The sequence below is a fragment of the Lepidochelys kempii genome, chromosome 1 (assembly GCF_965140265.1).
Source record: "Lepidochelys kempii isolate rLepKem1 chromosome 1, rLepKem1.hap2, whole genome shotgun sequence".
Classification (NCBI taxonomy): Eukaryota; Metazoa; Chordata; order Testudines; family Cheloniidae; genus Lepidochelys; species Lepidochelys kempii.
Window position 1 is genome coordinate 111,689,175 of NC_133256.1, and position 24,035 is coordinate 111,713,209.

General features: G+C 44.1%; 1 protein-coding gene across 5 annotated transcripts in view; it reads right to left on the reverse strand.

The window, feature by feature from the left end:
* The window catches only part of SH3RF3 (SH3 domain containing ring finger 3), a 383,024-nt gene that overhangs the window by 104,057 nt on the left and 254,932 nt on the right, over window positions 1-24,035 (reverse strand). For 4 of the 5 annotated variants that reach the window (XM_073350759.1, XM_073350780.1, XM_073350750.1 and 1 more), the window contains exon 3: window positions 7,047-7,142. The exons of the other annotated variant lie outside the window; for it this stretch is intronic. In XM_073350759.1, the coding sequence (XP_073206860.1) occupies window positions 7,047-7,142 (96 nt within the window). The remainder of the gene's footprint in view (window positions 1-7,046; window positions 7,143-24,035) is intronic. 5 annotated transcript variants of the gene reach the window in all.

The following is a 24,035-nucleotide window of genomic DNA, read 5'->3' on the forward strand; positions in this document are numbered from 1 at the left end:
CTGTTGTTGTGTCTCAATTCTCTTACTCTCCTCTTTGATGGAGCAGAAACTGCTGCCATGCAGACCACATATCTGAAGGGTCAAAAAATCAAGGACAAATTGATGTTTAGGGCCCTAACTTGTCATCCCTGTGATACAGGTGGAGAGGGGAACAAAACAGATGGGAAGGAGAGATTAAATGCAGTACAGAAATGTAATTGAATTCATTTTTTGTGGAAAAGGCCAAAATACTTATCACACCTAAAAATACACACACATTTTCTGAATATTACGTTCTTATGCTATGTAATTGCTATGGCTGTCATTTTGTACAGAGATACTGAACAGTTTGGAAATGGGACTGGTGGTGGTCTACTCAGTTGAATCACAGAAACATAGAAATGTTGGACTGAAAGGTGTCATATGGAAGACAAGATGGTCCACAAGGAAGTCTCATTATTAGGATGTGGTCCATCTCAGGAAAATGTTTCCAAACCCCTGATTTAAAGCATTCACATGCTAGTCTATGAGAAAAGATTTTGTTCTTGTGTGAAGAGCTAAGTGGTTCTTTGGATCTGCCATGACTGGATGCTAAGTACTAAAAGTAACTGAACACAGCTTTTTATTTTTAATAGAAACAAAAATATATTCTACAAATAAACTAACTACAGGGATTTCGGTAAAGTAACTTGGTGTGCAGTCTAAGACAAAGGCTGGCACAAAGACAGGAACCATGGGATGGTTGCAGAGCAGTGTTTTATGACCATGGTTGGAACATTGGCTAATGTGTACGTGCAGGTCTGAATAGGTTAAACTGCTTTACAATGGTTAAAGATCAAGAAGCACATCACAAGACAATTGAAAGTGGGTCTCTGCAAAGGTAATTTCATAAGGAAAAATTGTTGTTTTCTCAAACAAATGTTATATTTAATGAACGTGCTGTCTGATTATTTGGGTACATTTTCTTCAATTTATTCTTCTGATCCAAACTTCTTTCAGACATTTACTCACAAGATATTTTTTCTCTGGGTTGTGTGTTCGCAGCGTACTCTGGACCTATATTGTGGAGCCCTGACTACCCTCAACTCTCCAAATGTTAGCCCCCCTTTCTATTATCCTTTTGACTACAAATAATTGGACAAGATACCAGTTACTCTAGACTCTGCTTTGCTTCGATACCTTAAGGAATTAATTTTAAAGATTCCTTATATTGTTTAATCCCAGCATTTAGTGCCCCTAATGCAATAAAACACATTGCAATAATGGGCTCACATGTTATCAATTGCAATTTGCTGATTTGCAATACGGTATAACTATGTTACAGTTATTGCAATAAGGAACATAATTATACAGCTCAGTCACTGATTCATGAGCTTCTTTTATCAGAGACACTGCATCTTTGGTGTTCAAAATCTAGCATTGTTGCTGCAGTCAGAATTTTTGCTTAACAACTCTCGCATTGAGTGTTTACTTCTTGAGTATGCTGGTGGGATCTGCCCTTCCAATTACTGGGTGTCCCTCCTGTCTCAATTTTTCATTACTACAGGTTTAAATCTATTAGGACATGCTGTGTTCTTCCGTCTCCTCAATCTTACACATGCCAGCACAGCTCTAACACCCTTGTGCCAATATAACAAACAAAAAGACAGTATTGTGAAGCCACAATGCTTCAAGGAGAAGGAGCTCCTCTTTGTAATCCCCCGTTCAACTACCTGAAGGGGGGTTCCAAAGAGGATGGATCTAGACTGTTCTCAGTGGTACCAGATGACAGAACAAGGAGTAATGGTCTCAAGTTGCAGTGGGGAGGTTTAGGTTGGATGTTAGGAAAAACTTTTTCACTAGGAGGGTGGTGAAGCACTGGAAAGGGTTACCTAGGGAGGTGGTGGAATCTCCTTCCTTAGAGGTCTTCAAGGTCAGGCTTGACAAAGCCCTGGCTGGGATGATTTCGTTGGGGATTGGTCCTGCTTTGAGCAGGGGGATTGGACTAGATGATCTCCTGAGGTCCCTTCCAACCCTGATATTCTATGAGCTAATACACAGGTAGCAAGACTCAATGGCTGGGCAAAAGACTATTTTGCAGTCTGGTAATTTTTGAACTAGGAGACTTCAAATAGGATTATTGGTTAAGTTTCAGGATTATTTGAATCTGGAATATCTATTTGGAACAATGGTAATATGAGAATGAAAATAAAAAACCTCAATAACTATTTTGAGCATCAGGCAGCGGAAACAATTTCAAAACCCATAATTTATGGCATTGAGGGCCTAGCTCTTGAGAAACGGTACATTGCTTACAATATGCATGACATTGCGAAATTGTTTACTCAAACTCAAGCAAAAATTTATAAATTAATCACAACAAATAATAAAAAGTTAAGGAAGAAATTTGTACTGATTATGGGAGTTGTGTTTACTATAACCAACTTATTTGGGAACACTGAAAAAGGAAAATTGCCTGAATTTATTAAAGATGAATTGTTAGCTAACTGATATTGCCCTCAGTATATAACAAACTATGGCTAACTGGCACTATGTTGACTCATATAAACAAATTCCTTTTTAGTATCATTCATACTTTGGGATTAGTGTCACTGCATCCTTGGAGGCGCATCATTCAAAACAATCTTGCTTCATGTCTAGATCCATATACATTTCTTTTATGGTATCACTACCAGTATTTCCTCAAACAGTATTTGACAAATTGGTTACTGTCCATTCAGCAGGTTATCTGGAAGTCAGCACCTACGTGAAACTGGATCTATGTCAACTACTGGTGTATCATGCAGCAATGCAAACCTGAAGAGCATCAACCACGGTTTGTTGTGCCAGCGATGTTTTTGACATTGCAATCCAATGTGTGGCCACAATGGTTCAGGCCAATACAATGGAACAGAGAACTAGCTGCTCCTGTCTAGTGAAGCCTACCAGATGGCGACAACCAGCAGTAAGGGTAACCTTTACTACAGATGGACAATACTGTATGGTAATTAATTACATAAAATTTATACACGGAGGCCTCACTTGTATCGTCACTACTCCAAACTTCTGTTTTCCTCAGGTAAGCAGCACAGTGGGACACTATAATGTCTATCCCAGTTTTCAGAATAAGTCATTTATCCTAAGGTAGCCCCAATATCAGGATGAGGTTGAAACTTATCTACCAGTTTTTAATGTGCATATGAATCCACTTACTTTAAATTGAAAAGCATCACTAGATTAACCCCCCCCCGCCCACATTACTCAAATTAGCAATGACATGTGCAAGGCAAAACAAGCTTTGAATGACCTTATCCATTATGGAAATCTTGAAATACTGATTTCCCACACTTGAATAGAAGTTGCCTTTAAAGCTTTTGTTTTACAAGGTGTATACAGTTATGTAAGCTAGATAGGCCTTGTCAAGGTTCCTTCCCCACTCTGAACTCTAGGGTACAGATGTGGGGACCTGCATGAAAACCTCCTAAGCTTATTTTTACCAGCTTAGGTTAAAACTTCCCCAAGGTACAAATTATTTTCCTTTTTCCCTTGGACTTTATTGCTGCCACCACCAAGCATCTAACAGATATATAACTGGGAAAGAGCCTGCTTGGAAACGTCTCTCCCCCCCCCCCCCCAACATCCTCCCCAAACCCTACACCCCCTTTCCTGGGGAAGGCTTGATAAAAATCCTCACCAATTTGCATAGGTGAACACAGACCCAAACCCTTGGATCTTAAGAACAATGAAAAAGCAATCAGGTTCTTAAAAGAAGAATTTTAATAGAAGAAAGTAAAAGAATCATCTCTGTAAAATCAGGATGGTAAATATCTTACAGGGTAATTAAATTCAAAACAGAATCCCTCTAGGCAAAACCTTAAGTTACAAAAAGACAAAACCAGGAATATACATTCCATTCAGCACAGCTTATTTTCTCAGCCATTTAAACAAACGGAATCTAACGCATATCTAGCTAGATTACTTACTGAGTTCTAAGACTCCATTCCTTTCTGTTCCTGGCAAAAGCATCACCCAGACAGAGAGCGCCTTTGTTTCTTCCCCCCTCCAGCTTTGAAAGTATCTTGTCTCCTCATTGGTCATTTTGGTCAGGTGCCAGCGAGGTTATCCTAGCTTCTTAACCCTTTACAGGTAAAAGGGTTTTTCCTCTGGCCAGGAGGGATTTTAAAAGGTGTTTACCCTTCCCTTTATATTTATGACAGGCCTATATCTTTGATATAATCCTGTTCTCTTATATTAAGTATCCCATAATGCCTTGCATTAGCTGAAGTAAGCTTTGGCATAAGCAGATAGGAAACTTGTCAAAATCAAGATACATTCGTTCTATGTTTTAGTACAAGCTAGGGAAATACCTTCATGGACCAGTACCTGAAATGCTAGTATCCAAAACAAAGGTAAGGAAGGAACAAAACAACAAGTTAGGAACTGGGACAAACTGAGGGGTTGGATTTGAGTGATGTGTAAAGGATGTATGACTTTCAAAATCATATAATTATAATACCAGATGAAATGTGCAACTCTGGCAGCATACCTTCTGTGTAATGTGACTGTAACCCTGCTGCATGAGACTGCTTCCCACAGACTGGTATTGTACTGAAAACTTTTCCTGTACTATATTATTATTGGCTTAGAACAATAAATCTATGTGGGTTATTTGGTCTCTCGAGTATATTTCATAATGAACCAGTGTGGTCAAGCAATGGACTAGATCATTTATCAACAAAATAATATTTGAATCTGGAATCAGTCATACTTATGAAACTCTGGTGGTGGCACAAGATCTCCTCATGAGTAAAGTACCTCCAACTGCTACTTCCACTGGAATCAGTAGCTGCAGATATGGCACAACATGCTAATTTACTTATGTCGTCACTGGAGGACCATTTCACTGAGGCCTTCTAAACCAGTGGTTCTCAAACTTTTGTATTGGTGACCCTTTTCACATAGCAAGCCTCTGAGTGCGACCCCCCCTTATAAATTAAAACTGCTTTTTTATATATTTTACACCATTATAAATGCTAGAGGCAAAGGCTGACAGCTCGTGACCCCCCATGTAATAACCTCATGACCCGCTCAGGGGCCTTGACCCCCAGTTTGAGAACCCCTGTTCTAAACCAACACTGAGAGCACTCATGCCCATGTCATCCAGGTTTCTAATTGAGAGAGGCCTTCCCAGCTGCCTAGTCAGATTTATAAAAAACAACTGTTTCCCTTTGTGTCTGTAAATCTGGCTGCACGTCCCTGCTCAGAGACGATCAAGCATGGCCGTGCTGCTTGTGCACAGCAACACCTCCGGGGCCTGTCCACTGAGCTCCTCTGCTGGTGCCTGGCATTAGCTGCCACTTAAGAGCAGTATCTCTTTTTTTAGGCTGCTTCTCACACTCTTGGCCCCTCACTCATCTTTAAGCAGCTCAAGAGAACAAAGATTAGGGTAACAGATAATTGGAATCAAGAAAGGGGATGAGGGAGAGGTAAGAGAAGGATGAGAGCTGGGCTAAGCCCATTGTACCAGTCAATTATAACAAACTGACTGGATCTTACGCATTGAGCAGAGAGAATCATTAGGCATTAGCTTCCATCAAGCAGCCAATTTTTCAACAGCTACTACACATCCTCATTTTAATATTATTGTTCTCATCAGGTGCGGAATGTGATTTTTATGCTTTGCTGAAAATTCATCATTGTTGGCGTTAATAATCAGACACAGCACTAATTATCTTTGTTATGTCTCAAGTCATTAACTCAGAAATGTGGAGGACAACTAATTTCTGGGGGACAACACATTAATGCTACACACAATGGGTCTGATTTTGAACCCAGTACGTAAAAGAATAACTCCACTGAAGTCAATAGAGTTACACCAGTATAAGTCTGAGATCAGAATCAGGCCCATATATTAGTATGAAGCTACTGATGCTTATAAACCGTGCATGTTGCAGCAGAGCATACTACAGGCAAGTCACTCAAGTGTGTGATGCACAGAAGCTTGCGGCACCACATGATACCTTTGATCAGCTGTGGAGGAGGAAAACAGATGCAAACTGGTATTTTGAAATGAAAACTACTTAAGAAAAATGCTTGAGACAGCGCTAGAATCCTCCGAGGGAAACCTCAAGTACAACTGAAATATGGAACACATTTAACCAAAACATGGTTGCAGGTTGTATACAGGCAATACTAAGGGATAATGATGCCAAGCCAACATGCCAGTATGAAATATTTTCAAATTAAGAGCCAGACTGTTGCCAACCCCTGACCAATATATGCCCCTCCCCACTTGTGATACCCATGCAAAAGTTAGCATTGTCTGTAATCTTTGTGCTCCTGTAGGCACAATGACTGCTGGATAGCTCTGCTAACCACCCCAAAGGTGACTGGACTGGCTGGTTTTCCACAGGAGCATTGGGACCAGATCCTCACCTAGCAGAAATCACTGTAGTGCCATTGAAATCAACAGAGCTGTTCTGAATTACATCAGCTAAGGATCAGGCCTAGTGCATCCCCTGAGAGGGGAGCAAAGGGTCATGCTACCAGAGCTCCCACTGGAGCAGGGAACATCTGTAGTGTCCCCCGTGAAGGGCTATGCTTTCAAACACAGCTGACCCTAACTTTAGCTGTTTCTATCTTGCTTTATTACAAACAGGGCTGCAAAAGGTGGCCGAGAATGTAAACAGGGAATGTCATGGAAAATGGAATGCAGAGAGATGTATAGCACAGTTATCAGCGCCGCCTTCTTCTAAGCTGACTGCAAATCAGGCTGCATAGTAAACTTTGTATTGTGATTACCCTCTCCTATTTTCCATATGTATCACTGAGATTAAACCAAAGCCTCTTGACTGGAAGCCAGTGACAATTCAGACGTACATCCTATCATCTGGGTTAAATTAAATTGACCAGGATAAGAGTAAATTCATTGGGTGGCTTATATCAAAACACCATAAACAGTTTCTCTTCTCAGCCATTCCAAAACGGTTTGTCCTCTTTTCAGGAACTCCAAGGTTATTCTGACCTGCTATGTGTTTAAACAAACAACAAAAACGAAAGAAAGCATGTACAAACAATTGTGAGCTTACCTCAACATAGAGAATAGGGAAAATTCCAATTTTATCTCCCAGCATTCCTTCTGCCCAGTTATCATCTACTCGTCTGATAACTGTCAAAATTTCATCCTACATTCAGAGAGATAAAACCACACACAATACAAAGTTAGATTTTATATGGAAAGAGGAAAATGCTTTATGATAACCCTAAATTCATTATCTAATTAATACATAAGATTTCTTCAGCCTGTAACTGCCTGCATGCTGTATAGTGATTGGCATGAAAAAGGTCAGCATTTGCCAGTAATCTATATTAGAGTAGTACCTAGAAGACCCAACTAAGATAATTGTGCCAGGCACTCCACAAACCCAAAGGGTGTCTTTACACTTGGAGCCGAAAGTGTACATTCCATCTCGAAGAGACATAACTGTGCTAACTCTGATCAACCTAGTGCACTTGTGAGTGTAGCAATGACAGTGCAAGCAGGGGGAGAAGCTAGCTCCCGTGAGTCCATCCCTAGAATCTCGGATAGGTATGTACTAGAGGCAGCTCAATTTTTTTGAGTGCCAACTCAATCAGAGCTAGCACAGGTATGTTTCCTTGAGCTGGGATCTACATCTCCAGCTTCAAGTGTAGACACACCCATAGTGAGAGGCAGTCTTTGTTCCAAAGAGCTCACAGTCTAAACAGACAAGACAAAGGGTGGAGAGAGGCAGACATTAAGTGACTTGCCCAAGGGCATGCAGCAAGTCAGCAGCAGAACAAGGACTAGAACCCAGGTTTTCTGACTCTCAGTCCAATGCTGCACTTGCTGAATCATACTGCTCTCTTGTAGGCATAAAAACACTTTTACCCTACACTCTGAACAGGAAATAACTGTAGTAACAGTGTGGTTATCAATGGTGATTCACTTTGCAACAGCGACTACCGTGTGTGGTTGAATCTATGTTTCATTGCCAAATGCTCATACTGGCCCAAATCTTCACAGGTGAAGACGGAGCACAGGGCACAACTCAGCTGGTCCAAGATGGAGGGTGTATAAATGTGGCTTAAAGCCTTATTTGCCTACACATCATCCATTGTGGACCAGCTGTCCACCACACTGATCCTCCAAAATGTATTAAAACAGACTGCAGATTGTTCCCCAAGCCCCATGAGCTCCAAGAGGCCGATACAGCAGGTGTGGATCAACAGTTGTGACTATACCTCTGTAGCAGAGCGTACCTGGTTCTCCTGTCTCCTGCCTATGCTAGGCTCAGATAAAGTCATTCAGAGATCCTCGGGTTCTGAAACCACTGATGCGTTTATTTACAAGTTTGTGCTCCCACCACTTTCTCACCAGGCAGCGTGCACAGCTTTGGATTCCTTGTGTCCAAACCCAGGAGGGAAGGGCTTTCCTTCTTTCCTGCCTGCCTGCCCTCCCTGGCTCTCCTTCGTCCCACCCCCTTTCTGCCGTCTTCCCAGCCTCTGATGTAGCCTTGGGCTAATTGGGCTGGCAGCTGGCTCTCATTCCCCTATTAGGGAAGGTTCTGTCCAGCCAGCTCCACTTTATTCGCTTAAATGAGGCTGGCGTGGCAGGGGGCTGATTCTGCAGCCCTCCTGCTCAGCACCCTATCACACACCTTCCCCAACCACCAGGTTCGCCCATCTGTGTCCTCTTCTCCCCGTTCTGGACAGGGTCCTCCAGGGGAGCCCTCCGCTATCTTTCCCATGATCCTCTGGGTCCTCTTAGAGGGGTTCTGCTATCCCCCATCTGCAGAAGCCACATTGCGTGGGGGTTGGGCAGCCTCATAACTCTGCCTCCACCAAGAGGTTCTTGCACCAGTTACACCCCCAGGTGTGTCCCCCTTCCCTTTCTGCTTTTGCCCCCACCAGAGGTTCAGGGTCAATCACAGTGCCCCCCTGGACCTCACATTCCTCAGACCTGTCAAGTGGGTCCTGAACCTGGTCTTCTGGGGGTCCCCATGCAGGGAGTTCAGTCGGGCCTTTCGGCTCCATGACGGGCCCTGGGGTGCATATGTCCTCCTGCCTTTGTTCCTCTGTTCCTTCCCAGGCTTGCCCCTGTTGTCTAGGGTTATTGACCTGAAGGACCCTCTCCCCCTTTCTCTGAGGGTGTTCCCTCTTTTCCATTTTAGGTTTCCTCCCCCAACCTCCCTTTTCTCTTGGGGAGGGTTCCCAGTAGGTTCCCACCACCATGGGGTATGGCAGGCCCCCTACTACCTCTATCTACATCCAGTGGAACCGGCCCTGGACCTCCAGGGGCAGCTGGGCCATTGGGCACTGCCTCTTATCCCCCTGGATGCACTCCACACTCGGATTGACTCCAGGAATCACACTCGGGCTCTACTAGTCCCCTCCTTAAGGGGGAGCAGGCTGAGGCTGTGTCCACTAGACCACGCTGGGGTCTCCTCCCAACCATCAGGGGAATGATGGACAGCCACCTCCCTTTCCCTGGCCCTCTCATGTTGGTCCACCTGCAGAACTGGGTGAAACCACATTCCATGTCCAGGCAGTCCCCTTTTTTATGTCTGGGCCACCCGCACTGCCAGCAGATGATTGTCTTGGTCCCCATGGGAGCTCCCTGGTTGGTCTCCTGTTTCTTCTTGGGACCCTTCCCGGTCAGGGATTCCCCAATGTCCTCCTCTCTTTCGGAGTGCACAGGGAAGTCTGCCTCTGTGTACTCCTCTGTCAGTTTCACCGCAGCCTCTACCATACTTGTTTGGTGCTTTCACACCCAAACCCTTAGGCCATGTAAAAACTGCTCTAAGACAAGCACGTCCATAATCTCCCCCTCTGTCTGGGCATTAGGCCCCAGCCATCGGGTGGCCCAGTTCATTAATTTCTGGGCAAACACCAGGGGTCTCAAACTCCCTGTCCACTTTGCTGCCTGGAACCACTGGTGGTATTTTTCAGTGGATAGCTCCACCCGATCTAGGACAGCCGCCTTCACTGCATCATAGCTTCTGGCCTGCTCCTCGCTTAGGAGCATGTAGGCTGCTTGGGCTTCAGCCACCAGGTAGGGAGTGAGCTGCAGGGCCCAGGTTGCCCTATCCCAACCTGCTCCCATGGCTACCCACTCAGATGTGCCCAGGAAGGCATCAGGATCATCCGTGGGGCCCATTTTACAAAGTCCCAGGCCCAGCCCCCAAATACCATCCCCCACCATGGGACTCACCATTCTCTGGAGGAGCGGCTGCTGTATGCTGGCCTGCTCCTTTGCTGCTTGGCCTGCCAGCTAAGCAAGGCCTCTCTCTCCAGCTGGTGAGCCTGCTGAAAGCTTTGCATGGCCTTTTTCACCAGCCATTGCAGGGTCTCCTCTATCTCCAGGCTGCCAAACTCTTGTTCTGGCACAGGGTCCCAGAGAAGCCCCCACATGTAGCAGAGCAGAGCTGGCCCTCCCAAGTCCTACCTCTGCTAGGCTCCAATAAAGTCACTTACAGACCCTCAGCTTCTGAAACCACTGGTGCTTTTATTTACAAGTTTGTGCTCCCACCACCTTCTCAGTATGCACAGCTCTGGATTCCTTGTGTCTGAACCCAAGCAGGCCAGCCTCTATCCCACACTTCTGCTTCCTTCTTCCCAGCCTCTTATACAGCCCTGGGCTAATTGGGCTGGCAGATGGCTCTCATTCACCAATTAGGGCAGGTTCTTTCCAGCCAGCTCCACTTTATTCACTTAAATGGGAATGGCATGGTAGGGGGCTGATTCTGCAGCCCTTCTGCTCAGCACCCTGTCACAACCTCCTATTTCAAGTGCAGGACAGGCAATAGTATAGGAGCCACTGTGTGGGCTCTATGCCACTGGAGAATTGCCCTAAACCTGCTTTTGGGTAATTTTTCAGTGTAAACTGGCCCCGGTGCAGGTGTTCCATTTCAAAATAAAAATTAATTTCCAAAACAGAAGTTATAATTTCCAACATAGCATGATATGATTAACAGACCAACTGGACGCATTTATATAATGAAATGACAATATACCACCTCCCCAAAAAGAAAGAAAAAAAAAAAAGCAAAGTACAGTTGAAGGTGCAGACAGGCTAGATTGCACGAGTGACTCACTAGGAGATGCACAGTGAATTGCTGATTTTTGTAAATTAGTAGTTGAATGATAAACAATAAACAAAGAAAAAGCAACAATAATGCAGTACAAAATGTACTCTGTTCAAACTTTTTGTCAACGGCAGTTTAGTTTTACTTATGTATACTAGTAAATGTACTGTTGTATGGTATATTTTATAAAAATAATGAAATCTTATTATTATGAGATTTCATTTCAGTGCACCTCTATTAAATCTTGGTTGAAGGGTATGGAAAGACCACCAACTCTTTTGCACATATTATACAGCATGAGATTTAGAAAACTGTTGATTAGTAAATTCCTACGTAAATTCCTATTCAGCATTTCCAGGTGCAGACAAAAATTGAAAACATGCTAATGATTAGGAAAGCTCTTGCTGTTTAGATAGAACTCTGAGCTACCTCAGGGTGAGCCACTGAATTCACTGACTGAATTGCATGATCATTTCTTGGTGCTGGGTTCACTATAACAACTTGAGAACTGAGCCGGCACCTGTTGTAACTGAGGAGTCCTCCAGAAAGGCATGTGGCAGTGGTCCTAAAGTGAAATGCCATGAGGCCATTAAATGTTTTCTGTGACAGGCCATTGAAGGAAGAACAGGGAGGACTGATTTGGACGACTTCTGAAAATGAAGCTCACCATTTGATTGTTCCCTTATTTCATCAAACCTCTCTCTTCCATTCCTGCGAAGAAATTCAGTGATTTCCTCAAAAGCTACTCACGGGTTTTCCCTGAAAAGATTGGAAACAGAGTACTGGCATTTCTTGGACTACTTTTCCATTTATTAACATTTTGGGAATGACGGATGCAGGTGTCCAGCAATGTTGCATACATCTGTGTAAGTGGTACAACTCTCTTGGTCAATGAATTTATAAGCTAGTGGACAGTGCTGTTTTTGCACGTTTTTCTCAAATTACAGAAAATACCTCCTAGGTTGTTTGGCAATGGATTCCACTTGACCAAAGATTATCATAGTTTGCAGCTTTGGGGCATGTACACTTGTACAGAAACAACTCAAATAAGTTAAATAATTCCCTTGATCCATAAGCAGAAAGACAGTGAAAACAGTCAGAGATTGTGTTCTTCAACTGTTTGTTTCAGCTGGAGGAATGCAAAAAGAGTTCATGCTTTTAATGTTCTGAAGAAACAGATACTATTAAATTACAAAGCCTTTTCTGAAATGACCATTTCTGATTTTTGCAGAGAATTGCCAATAATATGTCTCTGCAAAAGGGAAAGTTTAATTTCTTTATAACTCCTACAAAAGCCTGAACATTGTGTATGTAGAATTGTGATGGGTGTACTCCCCACACTGGCCCTGCAAGAGCAGAATTGAGCCAACTGGGCCCAATCAGCCAGTTAGGCTGCAATCTGGGAGAATTAAGCCTGGGAAGAAAGCCGTAATAAGGGGACGTTCACCTACGTGAGAACAGGCGAGGCTTATAAAGACAGGAAATTGGAAGCAGAAGAGGCAGCAAGGCCTGCAGTGCCCCTCCGGGGGGGGGGGGAGGGAAGAAGCCCCATAGGAACAGGTCCAGAAGTGTAGAGCAGTAAGGTGGTGGAGATGTAGACCTTAACTATTTGCTACAGGGCCCTGGACTGGTACCCAGAATAGATGGTGGGTGTGGGTTCCCCTACCAACCAGTGCAGAGTGGTATTGTTCAGGGGCAGTGAACAGGAAGACTGTCTGAGTCACTGTGGGAGTGACAGGGTCAGGGCAGTGAGTGTGAGGACTGCCTGACACCGTGTGGACAGAAGGGACTTTGAAAGACACCTCCCCCCCAACTCCCGAAGGGGAACCCACTTAGTGACATGGCTGGAGGGCCGAGTCACAAAAAGGATGCTGCGGTTCCTGGAGCAAGAGAGGGGCTGCAGGCTGAGAGTGGTGGAGTGTAATTACTGGAAGAGGCATCGACCTGGTGAGCTGTTCCCCAGAGTGACCAGGACAAGGTGCCATCCTAGCAGTGAGTAGAGCATCCCATCAAAGAATCTATAGATGAGGAGCAACTAAAATCAGGCAACTAAAAGAATAGATTGTTTCAAGATCCTGCCATAAATACTCTACATTTTAAATTATATTTGGTTCCTGCTACAAAGACTTTCGATAAAACCTAAATTGTGATGATTCTATACTTCTGAAGAGATTTATATACCTTTATGGCCAAATTTTCAAAGACTGACTGATGCCTAAATTGGGTTTGCACTGCAGCTGCCAAATCTGCTTGTGTATGAGCAAATCAGGTAATTGCGCATGTTGGGATCCAATGGCACTCATACTGCCCATTTTTGTAAGAAAGCATGGTACAACCTTTGAAAATCAGCTCACAGTATTTCCTTGAACATGCTATTGAGAAATTCCATGGATCGCAGCAAATCCTAAAGTGTCAGTTAAAGTTCTTTACTTACAGAAAGTTTCATGGCATTTGACAGCTAGCAGCATTCCTCTTATGTTTTAAACAGGCAAAGATTTCAATGTCTAATATTTTGCTGCCTTAAATTAGTTGTATTACAATGCTACCCATTGACACCTAGAAAGGTTCCCAACAGGACCATGAACAGCAAAAAGTCTACAGCTCTCTTGTGAGTGCCATTCAATCTTCTGCACTCTATTATTATACATGCACTAAATTGATTTCCAGGCAGCACAAATGAATACCAGTCTAAAAATTGTTATTTCAAAAGCTGATTGAATCTACTGTAATTTCCACAGTGACTCTTTTCTTTTTCTTTTTCTTTTCTTTTCTTTTTGTCAGCTAAATGCCTCTGTATTAGTCACTACCTGACAGCCTCATCCACAGCACTGTAAGACCTGCAATCCCATTTCATGAACATTGTCAAAATGAAAATCAAATACAAATAATTTTAAACCAGTTTGGCTTGCTGAAAAATCAACCCTTTTGTGAGGAAAATAACACAAAATTGTGTCATCAATGACTATCACAATTCATGGCATGATATTTAAGAGTCACTTACTGCTATTAATGCATCAATACAAAGCAGATTAATTTGCTGTTCATGGAGATAACTCTATTAGAGTTAGACAACTGGAAAGATTTCAGTGATGACAGAATGGCACAATGTACTACTCTGCTGTGCCTACCATCTACACTTGCCAGCTGGCAAGGAAGTCCTCATAGCAACATACTACAGTGACAGCACCACAGAAATGGAAACGCTGCTTGAATTGAAATGTTAAGGGGCTGCGATGTCACTCTGTAGCAATGAACCGGTATTGAAAGTGATAACACTTGGTAAGATTGGCACCGAAATTGTTAAACACTGCTGTGGGCTGGGAGTGAGCACCTGGGAAGATGAAAGAAATAATGAAAGTGACCACTGTAATTAAAAAAAAAAAACCCACTACAATAGAACATAGGAAATGGCTTTTATCTTTATAGTTTTAAAATATATTTGCCCCGGGGCACTTTCTTAAAATGGCATGGGAACATACAGAGGGTGAGCCAGCACAGGAATGAAACTTTGGACTAAATTCTGACCTCAGTGTAAATCTGAAGTAACTCTCCTAAAGTAAGTGGATGGCTCCAGGTTTAACTGAGATTGGAATCTGGTTCCTTGTTGGATTTGTTGCTTGTAGCACAAAGCCTAGCCCTGATGTGACTGTGTGTATGGGAGTGGAGGGGAACTAGGTTAAATAAAAACAGTACTAGACTGGATCCTGAGATACTGTGCAAGAAACAATTAAATAGATGTTGTGCGATTCTGTGGGCTAGAATTTGATCTCACACTGGTATAAATAAGCTGCAACTCTTCTGAACTCAATGGAGTTAAACTGGTGTAAAACTAGTGTGAGGTTGACACTGGGCCCTATAAAGAGCTAAACAACTGCTACTGCATAAATTGCTAATAGAATCCTTCCATGAGCACCTCAATACGCAATGGGGAATGCGCCAAAGGCACCGTCTGTTAGGCTGGTCCAGCATGTTCCTTTCTCTGTGCTCAGTTAACTCTGCTGACCCTTACAGAAAAGGGGGAGGGGTCTTATAGGTGGCTAGAGGAGAGTAGTCCATGCACTCAGGGAATGAAAGAACTGGTCATTATGTTTGGTCATTATGCAGTGAGCCCAATGGGGAAGGACAGGTTTGTCATCTCTTCCCACCTTTTACACCCATGCCACAGCAGGTATAATTTGGCCCAGACATAAAACATTATTAAAATTGATTTATTCTTGTCCTTTTAATTGTGGGGCAGTCTGGAGAGCTGTGTCTGGGGAGGTCACAGGGGACATCATGGTACCCACTCTAACAGGGGGGTTACTGACAAAGATCAGAGACAGACATACATTCATTTCATTGTATTTAATAGTTAGAGTAGGAGGGGGGAGTAGGCATTGTAAATTTGGGAGGGGACAGTGAGAAGGAAACCAAATACTCCTACTTTGTTCTCCTTAGCTACACCCACAGACTTTATGACTGTGCCACCACAAACAGGAAAGAAGAAAAACAGCATCTGGTTTCCCTGGCTTCAGATACTGACAGTGTCATGAAGTCCAATGAAAGAATAATAAAATGCAGTGATATGGAAAAGACCTGTATTAGGTTTGCCTAAAGGCTTGTCTACACTACTGCTAAAGTCGATGTAACTTACGTTGCTCAGGGATGTGAAAAAAACACTTCCCTGAACAACATAAGTTACACCTACTTAAAGCGGTGTCTACACCGCGCTATGTCGACGGGAGACGCTCTCTCACTGGCATAGGTTCTGCCTCTCGTTGAAGTGGAGTAATGACCTCGACAGGAGAGTGCTCTCCTGTTAATATAGCATGTCTTCTCCAGACACGCTATCTAGGTGCAGCTGCATCGATTCAGCAGCGCCACTGTAACACGGTAGTGAAGACAAGCCCTAAGTCCACTTCCCTGCCAATACAGGATTATTCCTCCGTTTACATTTACTAGAGAAACCTAACTCTAAACATCCCATGGCACTGTAAATGAGTCTGATGGTTACAAACATCTTTTTTGTAAGAAACATGGGGTCTGACTCTGATCTTGTTTACACTAGTCATGCGCTGATGTGACTCCACTGACTTAAATGGAAAGATAACACTGTAAATGAGGTCGGAATCAGATCCAGGATCTCTGGAACGCAAACAGAGAATCACAAATGATGAAATGAAGAACAAGGCTAAGATTCCCTGACTGAAAAATCGTATCTATGCACTGTTGTAGCCACATTGGTCCCAGGATATTAGAGAGACAAGGGCGGTGAGGCAATATATTTTATTGGACCAACTTCTCACCCACTTTGTCTCTCTCTAATATCCTGGGAATGAGGTGGCTAAAACAACACTGCAGCATACAACAATGGAAGATATTGAATTTTGCCGCCTGAAATAGAAACTCCACAGCTTGAAAAAGGAAGCAAAACTTAACAGACATCTGCTTCCTGAGCAAATACAAGAAACGAAACATCATCCCCAGAGGTCTCGCCATCTATAACCCTCTGACCACTATATACAACTCCAAATGTCAGAAGTTGGTCCAATAAAAGATGTTACCTCACCCACCTTGTCCGCTAAAATCCTATCTATGGCAAGGCAGTGTTCATGCCATTGAACAGAGGATAGCCACACAGGCTCTGAAAACTGATTAAACAGGAAGCTTCATCAGCAAGGTGAAAGCTAAAATTAGCATTGAAAAAGCTGATGAAATAAAGACGAGTGAAATCCTTAGATGAAAAATAGATTATTCATTGTCAGAGAGAACAATAGACAAGACATAAAAATAATTACAAGGTGAAGAAGCTAAGAGATAAAACAGTGGTAGAGAGGAAATTGCTTAGGCAAAACAAAGCAGCTACAGGTAAAGAGTAAAAGAACAAAGGGAGATGGCAACATGATAAAAGATGGTTGAGAATGCAGTTATAAACTTATTCAGGAGGAAAAAATTGCATGTGTAAATGACACTGGACACTCAAGAATGTGAAAGTGTATTACAGGGAGCTAGGACCTGTTCATTTATCTGAGAAGATTTTATAAGGAGCACTAAAGCAGTCATCAAGAGATCACGTTTTATAGAGCATCAAGTATACAGAACAGAACAAGGAACTAAAAGATCCTTAGTGCTTTAGTAGAAGAGGCAATGACCATTTGTCATGCTAATAAAGTTACCTAAATTAAGTGAGCAATTTAGGTTTTTTTAATTGTTTTATATTTTAAAATTAGCATTTAATAAACATTTTACAATCATAATATAGTATCACAATTAATATAATATAAAATTGATGATTGCTTTGGCAACTGGTATAATATAGAAGTATAATATATGAAAAAATATAATATAAAATAGATTTTAAAATACAATATCAAATATAAAACAAAATAAAGTAACAAATATAAAAGATCTCTCAAACTGAAAAACAAACATTTCATTCCAATAAGGATCTTATCAAAACACTTCATTTCATCTTTTTTAAACAGAATTTAGTTGAAATGGACATGTTCCCACAGAATAATTCCCATTAATTGAAATGGCATTTTATGATGGAAAAATGTTCTATTAGAAATTTTTTTACCAGCTCTACTTGTAGATTTTGCCTTTTTAAAAAAACCCTATACTTCTCACATGCTCATCAGTGCGTTATCCTGTGGACAGAAGATGAGTCAGCAGCTTTCTGATAGGCTTGGCACAAATGTCATTCCAAAATGAGGTCTTGACTTCTAAGGGATTCCCATTGGCTGCTAAGGATATGTCTACACTGCAATTAGACACCATGGCTGGCCTGTTCCAGCTGACTCAGGCTCATGGGGCCCAGGTTAAGTCAGCTGCGAACCAGCTGAGTAGAGAACAGCAGAGAGGCTAACAGAGGGAGTTTGCCTGGGATTGCCTGAGAGGAGGTACGCTAAGGGCTGCATTAAGGAGGCTGTGTTGGTGAGTATCTGAGTGTCTGTTGTGGGGACAGTTGACAGTTTGACCGTGTGCTGGATTGCTGGTTCGAAAAGTGTGAATTGGGAGTGCTTTGTTCCAGGTGAGCCTTGAGTGGGCCTGACTGTTATAAAAAGCCAGTCAGCTGTGAACCAGCTGAGCAGCGAACAGCAGAGAGGCTAACAGGGGAGAGCCCACTGAGGCTTACATCTTGCCGGCTTCTCTGAATAGTTACTACAATTCCTGAGGAAGCTCGTAGAAGGAAGGTAATATGGATGGGGAGTGTTCAGCTGTTGTGACCTGCACTGGATGTGCCATGTTTGTCTTTCTTCCACAGGACAGAAGCGACTTTGTCTGTACAAAGTGCAAGCTGGTCTCCATATTGGAAGAGAAGAGATATGCTTCTACAGACACAACATTCTGAAGATTCAGAGCAGGCTGCACTGCGAGGACAGGAGGACGGTGAAGAAATTTGGCAGCATGTGACCTCCAGAAGAAGAAAGGGGAGCGTCCATGTACCAGCAATGCAGATACAGGTAAGTAACTGTTTTCATGTTCTCTCCACAGGTACTAATGCGGAGAGTGGACTAGATGATACATCTGAGGGAAAGGAATGAAGGAGACTCCGCCGATTGGAAGGCATGAGATGCACTGTCCTAGGGTTGGGGGTTCCACGACCACCACTCCCAAGAGAAGGAGGCAGGTGGTAGTGGTCGGGGACTCTCTCCTCAGGGGGACTGAGTCATCTATCTGCCGCCCTGACCAGGAAAACAGAGAAGTCTGCTGCTTGCCAGGAGCTAGGATTCACGATGTGACAGAGAGACTGCCGAGACTCATCAAGCCCTTGGACTGCTACCCCTTCCTGCTTCTCCACGTGGGCACCAATGATACTGCCAAGAATGACCTTGAGCAGATCACTGCAGACTACGTGGCTCTGGGAAGAGGGATAAAGGAGTTTGAGGTGCAACTGGTCTTCTCGTCCATCCTCCCCGTGGAAGGAAAAGGCCTGGGTAGAGACCGTTGAATCGTGGAAGTCAACGAATGGCTATGCAGGTGGTGTCGGAGAGAAGGCTTTGGATTCTTTGACCATGGGATGGTGTTCCAAGAAGGAGGAGTGCTACGCAGAGACGGGCTCCACCTAACGAAGAGAGGGAAGAGCATCTTCACAAGCAGGCTGGCTAACCTAGTGAGGAGGGCTTTAAACTAGGTTCACTGGGGGAAGGAGAAATGAAAGCCCTGAGGTAAGTGGGGACGTGGGATACTGGGAGGAAGCACGAGCAGGAGCGCGCGAGAGAGGAGGGCTCCTGCCTCATACTGAGAAAGAGGGACGATCAGTGAGTTATCTCAAGTGCCTGTACACAAATGCAAGAAGCCTGGGAAACAAGCAGGGAGAACTGGAAGTCCTGGCACAGTCAAGGAATTATGATGTGACTGGAATAACAGAGACTTGGTGGGATAACTCACATGACTGGAGTACTGTCATGGATGGATATAAACTGTTCAGGAAGGGCAGAAAAGGTGTGGGAATTGCATTGTATGTAAGAGAGCAGTATGACTGCTCAGAGCTCAAGTATGAAACTGCAGAAAAACCTGAGAGTCTCTGGATTAAGTTTAGAAGTGTGAGCAACAAGGGTGATGTCGTTGTGGGATTCTGCTATAGACCACCGGACCAGAGGGATGAGGTGGACGAGGCTTTCTTCCGGCAACTTCACAAACAAGGTCAGCTCCCAGACTGCTGCGCTGGGCATCACAACATGGGGAATAGATGGCCAGCCCTCTGTGGAGAAAGAGGTGGTTAGGGACTATTTAGAAAAGCTGGACGTGCACAAGTCCATGGGGCCGGACGAGTTGCATCCGAGAGTGCTAAAGGAATTGGCGGCTGTGATTGCAGAGCCATTGGCCATTATCTTTGAAAACTCGTGGCAAACGGGGGAAGTCCCGGATGACTGGAAAAAGGCTAATTAGTGCCCATCTTTAAAAAAGGGAAGAAGGAGGATCCTGGGAACTACACGCCAGTCAGCCTCACCTCAGTCCCCGGAAAAATCATGGAGCAGGTCCTCAAAGAATCAATCCTGAAGCACTTACATGAGAGGAAAGTGATCAGGAACAGTCAGCATGGATTCACCAAGGGAAGGTCATGCCTGACTAATCTAATTGCCTTCTATGATGAGATTACTGGTTCTGTGGATGAAGGGAAAGCAGTGAATGTATTGTTTCTTGACTTTAGCAAAGCTTTTGACACGGTCTCCCACAGTATTCTTGTCAGCAAGTTAAAGAAGTATGGGCTGGATGAATGCACTATAAGGTGGGTAAAAAGTTGGCTACATTGTTGGGCTCAACGGGTAGTGATCAATGGCTCCATGTCTAGTTGGCAGCCGGTGTCAAGTGGAGTGCCCAGGGGTCGGTCCTGGGGCCGGTTTTGTTCAATATCTTCATAAATGATCTGGAGGATGGTGTGGATTGCACTCTCAGCAAATTTGCGGATGATACCAAACTGGGAGGAATGGTAGATACGCTGGAGGACAGGGATAGGATACAGAGAGACCTAGACAAATTGGAGGATTTGGGCCAAAAGAAATCTGATGAGGTTCAATAAGGATAAGTGCAGGGTCCTGCACTTAGGACGGAAGAACCCAATGCACAGCTACAGACTAGGGACCGAATGGCTAGGCAGCAGTTCTGCGGAAAAGGACCTAGGGGTGACAGTGGATGAAAAGCTGGATATGAGTCAGCAGTGTGCCCTTGTTGTCAAGAAGGCCAATGGCATTTTGGGATGTATAAGTAGGGGCATAGCGAGCAGATCGAGGGATGTGATCGTCCCCCTCTACTGGACATTGGTGAGGCCTCATCTGGAGTACTGTGTCCAGTTTTGGGCCCCACACTACAAGAAGGATGTGGATAAATTGGAGAGAGTCCAGCAAAGGGCAACAAAAATGATTAGGGGTCTGGAACACATGACTTATGAGGAGAGGCTGAGGGAACTGGGATTGTTTAGTCTGCAGAAGAGAAGAATGAGGGGGGATTTGATAGCTGCTTTCAACTACCTGAGAGGTGGTTCCAGAGAGGATGGTTCTAGACTATTCTCAGTGGTAGAAGAGGACAGGACAAGGAGTAATGGTCTCAAGTTGCAGTGGGGGAGGTTTAGGTTGGATATTAGGAAAAACTTTTTCACTAGGAGGGTGGTGAAACACTGGAATGCATTACCTAGGGAGGTGGTGGAATCTCCTTCCTTAGAAGTTTTTAAGGTCAGGCTTGACAAAGCCCTGGCTGGGATGATTTAATTGGGGATTGGTCCTGCTTTGAGCAGGGGGTTTGACTAGATGACCTCCTGAGGTCCCTTCCAACCCTGATATTCTATGATTCTAACTCACGGAAGTTACTAGATCGCAGGCCCTGGTTCTCATGGGACACTTCAATCACCCTGATATCTGCTGGGAGAGCAATACAGCGGTGCACAGAGAATCCAGGAAGTTTTTGGAAAGTGTAGGGGACAATTTCCTGGTGCGAGTGCTGGAGGAACCAACTAGGGGCAGAGCTCTTCTTGACCTGCTGCTCACAAACAGGGAAGAATTAGTAGGGGAAGCAAAAGTGGATGGGAACCTGGGAGGCAGTTACCATGAGATGGTCGAGTTCAGGATCCTGACACAGGGAAGAAAGGAGAGCAGCAGAATACGGACCCTGGACTTCAGAAAAGCAGACTTTGACTCCCTCAGGGAACTGATGGGCAGGATCCCCTAGGAGAATAACATGAGGGGGAAAGGAGTCCAGGAGAGTTGGCTGTATTTCAAGGAATCCCTGTTGAGGTTACAGGGACAAACCATCCCGATGAATAGTAAATATGGCAGGTGACCAGCTTGGCTTAACAGTGAAATCCTTGCTGATCTTAAACACAAAAAAGAAGCTTACAAGAAGTGGAAGATTGGACAAATGATCAGGGAAGAGTATAAAAATATTGCTCGGGCATGAGGAGTGAAATCAGGAAGGCCAAATCACACCTGGAGTTGCAGCTAGCAAGAGATGTTAAGAGTAACAAGAAGGGTTTCTTCAGGTATGTTAGCAACAAGAAGGACGTCAAGGAAAGCGTGGCCCCTTACTGAATGAGGGAGGCAACCTAGTGAGAGAGGATGTGGAAAAAGCTAATGTACTCAATGCTTTTTTTGCCTCTGTCTTCATGAACAAGGTCAGCTCCCAGACTACTGCACTGGGCAGCACAGCATGGGGAGGAGGTGACCAGCCCTCTGTGGAGAAAGAAGTAGTTCAGGACTACTTAGAAAATCTGGACGAGCACAAGTCCATGGGGCCGGATGCGCTGCATCCGAAATTGCTAAAGGAGTTGGCAGATGTGATTGCAGAGCCATTGTCCATTATCTTTGAAAACTCATGGCAATCGGGGGAAGTCCCGGACGACTGGAAAAAGGCTAATGTAGTGCCCATCTTTAAAAAAGGGAAGAAGGAGGATCCTGGGAACTACAGGCCAGTCAGCCTCACCTCAGTCCCTGGAAAAATCATGGAGCAGATCCTCAAGGAAGTAATTCTGAAGCACTTAGAGGAGAGGAAAGTGATCAGGAACAGTCAGCATGGATTCACCAAGGGAAGGTAATGCCTGACTAATCTAATTGCCTTCTATGATGAGATTACTGGTTCTGTGGATGAAGGGAAAGCAGTGAATGTATTGTTTCTTGACTTTAGCAAAGCTTTTGACACTGTCTCCCACAGTATTCTTGCCAGCAAGTTAAAGAAGTACGGGCTGGATGAATGGACTATAAGGTGGATAGAAAGTTAGATTGTCGGGCTCAACGGGTAGTGATCAATGGCTCCATGTCTAGTTGGCAGCCGGTATCAAGTGGAGTGCCCCAACGGTCGGTCCTCGGGCCGGTTTTGTTCAATATCTTCATAAATGATCTGGAGGATGGCGTGGATTTCATCCTCAGCAAGTTTGTAGATGACACTAAACTGGGAGGAGAGGTAGATACGCTGGAGGGTAGCGATAGGATACAGAGGGACCTAGACAAATTAGAGGAATGGGCCAAAAGAAATCTGATGAGGTTCAACAAGGACAAGTGCAGATTCTTGTTGAAGTGCAGATTCATCCCCATGCACCACTAGAGACTAGGGACTGAATGGCTCAGCAGCAGTTCTGCAGAAAAGGACCTAGGGGTTACAGTGGACGAGAAGCTGGATATGAGTGAACAGTGTGCCCTTGTTGCCAAGAAGGAGTAATGGTCTCAAGTTGCAGTGGGGGAGATTTAGGTTGGATATTAGGAAAATCTTTTTCACTATGGGGGTGGTGAAACACTGGAATGCGTTACCGAGGGAGGTGGTGGAATCTCCTTCCTTAGAAGTTTTTAAGTTCAGGCTTGACAAAGCCCTGGCTAGGATGATTTCGTTGGGGATTGGTCATGCTTTGAGCAGGGGGTTGGACTAGATGACCTCCTGAGGTCTCTTCCAACCCTGATATTCTATGATTCTTTGATTCTAAGGAACTGTTTAATTGCAGTGTAGCTGTTTGGGCTCAGGCTGCAGCCCACGCTCTGGGACCTTCCAACTCACAGGGCCCTTGAGCTGGAAGTTCTAGCCCAAGCCTGAACGTCTATCAAGCAATTAAACAGCACTTTAACCCCAGTCAGGTAGCCTGGGTCAGCCACAGATTTTTAATTGCAGTGTAGACATACCCATTGTGCCCTCAACTCCTGCGGACCTCCCTGCCTTCGGTGGTAATTAAGGGGATGGGTAGCATCTCACCTCAGTGAGTTCTGTCTCAGTAGGAAGAAGCATTTAGAAGTCAAAAGAAGTTGATCTCTCTGAGTATCTAGCATGATTGGGCTCCCAATTAATTTGGAAATTCACTTCTCCTTCCAATGTATCTGAGCTCATGGCCCTTAAATATCATACATGAGAATGTCACTGGTCTGAGAAAGAAAGAAAGAAAGAAAGAGTCCCTGTGTTGCTCCTGAACCTAGCTCTGCCAGAATTAAAGCATTTTTGCAGAACTACTGTACATGAGGAAGTGCAGGGTTATTAAAACTACTGTATCCATTTGAAATGAAATCTTTTAAATTCCAT